This window comes from Lactuca virosa, chromosome 8 (assembly GCF_052849685.1).
Source record: "Lactuca virosa cultivar CGN04683 chromosome 8, Lactuca_virosa_CGN04683_v6, whole genome shotgun sequence".
In the NCBI taxonomy this organism is placed as follows: domain Eukaryota; kingdom Viridiplantae; phylum Streptophyta; class Magnoliopsida; order Asterales; family Asteraceae; genus Lactuca; species Lactuca virosa.
In genome coordinates, this window is record NC_136433.1 from 121,065,535 (window position 1) to 121,071,901 (window position 6,367).

The window sequence follows — 6,367 nt, forward strand, 5'->3', positions numbered from 1 at the left end:
TTATAAGTTGGTTTGTCTCTTCCCTTCCTCCGATCTCTCTCCGACAATCTGAAAACCACTCTGAAAGATAATAGATTTCTTTATTGATAAACAGTGATATTAAACCTCATATAAATAGGGATATATAAGAAAATTAATCTAAATCTTAAAGACTTGGACCTAAACCCTAATCACTAACATCCCCCGCAGTTTGATCGGTAGGGGACGATTAAACTGGAAAAACAAAAACATAACACATAACATAAATGAAGACAACGGCAGCGACGATGGTAGAGCTCTAACGTTGACGGCTAAAAAAATGCTTGTAGGAGAAGGAGAGAGAAGAAGCGGCGGCCAGCGGCAGAATCTTTGTATAAGAATAGAGGAGTGGCAGCGACGTCGATCATCGAGTCGGCGGCAAAGGAATCCATAGAAAAGCAGCGAAAAAGAAAAAGGGCTCGAGCTGCGGCGGACGAAGCCTATTCCGACTAACTCGGAAAATAGATCTGAAGAAAATGCAAGTTGAGGAGAAGACAAAAAGCTTAGAGGCAGGAACCATCCGACGAGAAGATATAAGCAAACCAGACGGTAGAAAAAGCCAAGGTAAGAGCTCTAGTTTGGTGTCGACGGATGTTTTATTATTTAGGAAACGGAAAAAACAAACGAACAAAATATGAAACATAATGAAGGCACCTCCGGCAACTATTAGAGAAAGATCACCGAAGGTGGAGGGCGGCTACTACGAGTTGTGATCAGTAGGCTTTAAACCTAAAACTCTGATTTCATGACAAATAATAGTTTGCTTTATTAATAAATACTAAGGTTAATCATCATATAAATAGAGATACATAAAAGATGTAATCTTAAAGTCTTGCCTAAACCCTAATCACTAACACACTCATTATGTAATCTATAGTCAATAACTAACATCCCCTCCTTGACTAATTTATTTCGGTTTCCTTTCTATCGGCAACAGCAACCATCTTCTTCGGTTACCTCCCTTCTCCCCTCCCTTTCTTCCCCCATCAATTACAACAACCCATATTTATTCATTCACGCTCCATTATCCCCTCATTTCACATTCAATAAACCCCTTTCCATGCGATTAAAAAGAAACCCTTATACATGCCGGATGAGATGAGTAAGTAAGTGCGGCACAATGGCTAGAGACGACGAAGGCATTTCCGGATTTATTACAAGTGGTTTCTTCGAGATGTTTCTTAATCACCACACTAGTTCCCATTCACTGCTTATTACCACTTTTTTTTTTTTTTTTTTTTTTAATGAATTGCAATTAAGGCATTGAGTATACAAATTCCTTATTTCTTTTTCACCAAACCACACTTTTTTTTATAAGAATTGCAATTAAGGCATTGAGTATACAAATTCCTTATTTCTTTTTCACCAAAGAAGACCATCAGAGAGTAAGACCAAAAGGACGGACCAAAAGGTAAAACGGTTTATACAAAAACAAATTCCGTAGGGACCCAAACAAAAACTATAATAATATCATAGGACCATTTATGCAGTTTTTTATTTTCTTATAAATCCTTGCCTACCAATTTGGACCAGAACCCACAATGAATAATTTTTTCTTTTAAATATCTTTGACCCATTTAAACTTTGTAGAACAGAAGCATCAACGTGGCTGTTGCTAGTCTTCTTCTCCGGCCATTACGCCGGAGTCCGCATTAACCCAGCAATCATCTCATTATCTGATTTTAATTTTTTAACGCATTCCTCCAACACCTGAACAACCATTAATACGTTTTTCTTTAAATCGTAAAACTAACAAAAAGTTCGTCCATTGCTAAACATGCTGATGATTTTCTTTATTATAGTAATGTTTGGAGGAATTACATCATTACTTAAAAGTAGGAAAAACAAGATACAAATAGTACATCATTCAAATTACATAGGATAACAACTTAATTCCCATTTCACATGTTTGCTTTCCTGATCAGTACTGACTTCTGAACCAGTAGATACCTTTGTTCTTCTCATCGCTCTCATCGGGCTCGATAAACAGACAGTTCTTGGATTCTCTCCATAACGCCAAGTAAAATGGAGTGCTATCTTTTTGATAAAACTCTCCCACAATTGGCCTGATCGCTTTGGTGGCTTCCATGGCATGATAATGAGGAATGTAAGAGAACAAATGGTGAAGCACATGAGTGTCGGTAATGTTATGGAACACCTTGTTTAGAACTCCGTAATCCCTATCTACTGTTGCGAAAGCACCTTTCATCCAGTTCCATTCAGAGTCGTCGTAGTGGGGCAAAGAAGCGTGAGTGTGATGAAGGTATGTGATGATCACAAGAAACGCGTTCATGACCATTAACGCACCTCCGTAGGCATAAAAAACGGTAGCGAACCCGTGAATTGTCGCCAATTTGTACAACAAGGTAGAAAAGCCGATAAGTCCGATATCAGACATGAGGATCAGGATTCGCTCGTTATCTGAGAAAATAGGGCTTCTGGGATCATAGTGGCTTGCGAACTTGTCATAAGGTCTTCCCGCAGCATTGATTGACAAGTAGATATACCATCCGAGACTGAGTTTGACCATAAGGGTTAATGTTCGACCGATTGGATTGTCGAGGTAAAACGCGGAAGAACCCAGTTTTGATCTTGTCTTTGGAACATATACTTCGTCATGGTCAAGAGAACCGGTGTTGGCATGGTGCCGGCGGTGGCTTATTTTCCAGGAAAAGTAAGGCGTTAAAAGGCATGAGTGTAAAACAAACCCAATACAATCCTCGAGCCATACATGGTCACTGAAGGCATGATGACCACATTCATGACCGATAAGCCAAATCCCCATGAACACACAACCTTGAACGTACCAGTAAACCGGCCAGGCAAGGTAAGGAAGATGGTGAGGGAGCTGTGGGATATAAGTTGTGGCGAGGTAGTAGAAGATCGAGACTGCGGTGAGGTCAGCAACGAGATATGAAAAGGATCGAATCAAGGATCTTTCGAAACAGTGAGGTGGTATGGCTTTCTTAATATCTGCTAAGGTAAATGGCGGTTTTGAGGTTGGGGCTCGTTTGATACGATCGGTATCGGATTTCTTAACATCTAGATCAGTAGGAGTTGAACGGCCACCGGCACCCATGTTTCTTAAGAGATAGATTCACAAGAACCAATTTCACCTTTTAGAAACTAAGAAAAATGGTATTATGTAAGCTTTGGATGTCAAGGTGTGCAATGGCGGATGGGGGCTTTTCTTTCCGGTATATATATAGATACACATACAGACATATATAAATATAAATATAAATATATATCAATCATAGAGATTAAAAAGACACTTAACAGATGGTTACAAAATAATTGACCCTCTATCAATTACAATCTTAGAATAATTTTGATCCAAAGTTCGTGTTATTTCTTATACCCGATATATATATATATATATATATATATATATATATATATATATATATATATATATATATATATATATATATATATATATATATATATATATATAAGCATTTAGCCTCAAATACTGAATTTTAAGAGGTACAAACTCTACTGAAATTTATACAAAACAATTTATGCATCGAAATCTTATTTAGTCAACAAAAATCAAATTCAAACCGCATCAGAAAGTCGGTCAAACTTGAAACTGTATTCCTTTAATGTCGCCAATTGAATTGGTCAAAAAAACCAATTGAATCGATCAATATGAGCGCCCTTAAGAACTCCACTACCCAATCTCCGCACCTATATCTAAAATCTCGCCTTCTGCCCCATCAGGATTAACATAACATTGGTCTCCCATACTTTCTCATAGCGTCCAACACAAATTTGTTCCTTAAAAAACCATAACCACAAAATCCGACACCCACCATCATCCACCACTCCTGCTCTGTTTCAAATGCATTCAATCACCTTCGTTACCACCATAAATCTGAACCCTTACACCACCTTCAACAACGTTTACATCCACCGCCACTCTCCCCAAACGCCATCACTTTATCATGGGTTGTTTGTTTGATTTCCAGGTTCGTGTCCTTCCTTTTTATTCTGGTTTTCCTTTGATTTTGTGGAATTCTAAGATTTTGTTTAGATAAATGAAAATCGGGGTTCCAGGAATGTGGATTATGAAGCAAATATAATGGTGCTCACACCTCCACCCATGTCACTGCACACCACCACCACCACCATTACTGGTCGTTGTCCTTATTACCATCGAACACGATCGTGGAACCACTTCACCCTCACATGTAGATCTGCTTCTTCCCCTAATCCGCCTTCTTCTCCACTTTAATTTCTTTTTGTCCAATCAAATTAGCTCCCCATATTACTATTATTTTGTTTCATATTTACTAATTTTACCATTCACTTAATTTATATGACCAACTATTTTTAATTCCCTATTTGTTCATTTTGGATCTAATACAGGCACTCATGTTCCAGGTCAAACGTGCTACATTTTTCATGGGTAAAGCTACAGTCTTGTCTTTAACTGATACTTTGGTTCTAATGTTGAAAAGAAAACAAGCTTCAATCGATTGGTCAAGGTAACTTTTATTTCTCTATATTTATGTTTCTTTGTGGGTGATTTGGTCAATTTTGATGAGTAATGGGAATGTTTTACCTTATTTCTGAGGTAGGTAAGTTGATTCTAACTATCATTCAAATCGTTTGGTTGTGAAAATAAAGATTTTTTGTTATTTAATTGTTGTCTTATTAATAAAAGATTATATATGATTTTATTATATAACATACACTACAAGAATTAGCATCTATAGGGACGATTTCTATAGGGACGACAAAAGGCGTTTCTATAGATCATCTATAGAGACGACATGTCGTCTCTATAGAGTTGACCAACACTTTTTGACTCGTTAATCTATAGAGACGACCTGTTGTTGCAATAGGTCGTTAATCTATAGAGACGACCTGTTGTTGCAATAGGTTACGCAGATAGTTACAAGTTAGGTGGGAATTTTCGCGGGACGTCCTTTTGTCTAAGGGTGTGGAAACGACAGGTCGTCCCATAGGCTTCTACTCCCTAAATCGAGAATACATCATCCCCCTCTCTCATTCAATCGCAACTGTTTTCACATTTTCCTCTCTCTCGATCGGCGATTGGTATATGTCGAACACCACAGGGCACATGGGACGATCGCCTAATATACAGCTCCGGCCTCCTCAGCAGCAACAACTGTCATTGTCAGCGTTGGTACTGCCGATCTCCTTCGGTAATTCGTGATCGCAGTCTCCCCTTTACTCTTCTCTCTTCTTTGATCGAAGATTTGTTGCTTTCCGGATACGAAATCGACGGCCATTTTACCAGCCCAACTCCACAGCACAACCACCTTCACTATCGGTGATGCTTCAATTCCCCTATGACAAAGACTGCTTCTTCACTCTCCAACAACATCCAATTTCGAAAATCATAAACGTATAACACTGATCTGTTATTGTTCCAGCCGAGATCCTCCTCCTCGGAGGCCACCGTCTCCTCAAAATGGCGACGATCAGAACAACAACGGCAAAGGTATTAGAATTCGGAACTATTAGTGTACCTTTATGATTCGTCGCTGTTAATTTGTGTATTGCATGTCGTTACATGATCATGATTTTATTGTTCTGTTCTCGGAGTTCATAAGATCTTACTTGGATTAGGGGAGCTGATTGCTGTGAGTGAAATGAAATTGTAGAGATATACCTAACAGAATCAATTTATAAGTCCAAAATCACTAAGAAATCATTGATTAATCTAGTAATTGGAGTGTTAGGCAGTGAGACTAATCAAGCAGGGCCAGATGTTGTAGAATCTGATCCACGGGTATGCTACTTTCGTTAATAGCATTTTAAAAGTTTATACTTTATATGTGAAACTGTTTATTATTGCAGAAAGAATATGGTCGATATAAACAGTCAAAGGGTTGGAAGCATTTGGTTGTATACAAATCTGGCATCCATGCTCTTGGTCTTTACACATCAATGTTCATCTCAGAGAGTGAAATGGTATGTATATATGTATGAATGATTTATATATTTATTCAAAGTTATTAATATTACAAAAGCTTGACATGGATTATTCATCCTAGTGCTCTGAAATTATGATTCCTGCTATGGAAGTAGAGCCACCTAGATGCTCATACAATCCATCATCTGAAAGTCATCAGGTCATTTTCTTATACATGATTTTTTTTCCCAATAGCCTGTTGAAACTATTGATGAATAATGACTTCCATTTTAATTACTTCATGTTTTTAACTTTTTGCAGGATTCATTAGCTCATGCAGTTCCTCTAACTGTTCATGGAGAAGCCATTGATGAGGAAGATGTGTGTAGCTTTATTCTTTTGTAATTTTGTCCCTTTAAATACTTATGTGTGTACCTAATGATTTAGAAATTTTAACAG

At 37.8% G+C, this 6,367-nt stretch overlaps 1 protein-coding gene across 1 annotated transcript; it reads right to left on the reverse strand.

Moving 5' to 3' along the window:
- Nucleotides 1-1,786: 1,786 nt before the first annotated feature.
- Nucleotides 1,787-3,211, reverse strand: LOC145129415 (delta(12)-fatty-acid desaturase FAD2-like). The gene has a single exon (XM_079064114.1). The coding sequence runs from the start codon at nucleotides 3,095-3,097 to the stop codon at nucleotides 1,940-1,942; it is 1,158 nt and encodes a 385-aa protein (XP_078920240.1). The 5' UTR covers nucleotides 3,098-3,211; the 3' UTR covers nucleotides 1,787-1,939.
- Nucleotides 3,212-6,367: the final 3,156 nt, after the last annotated feature.

What these genes read in the sequence shown, in the direction of transcription:
- LOC145129415 (XM_079064114.1), bottom strand. Translation starts at nt 3,097, where the DNA reads ATGGGTGCCGGTGGCCGTTCAACTCCTACTGATCTAGATGTTAAGAAA.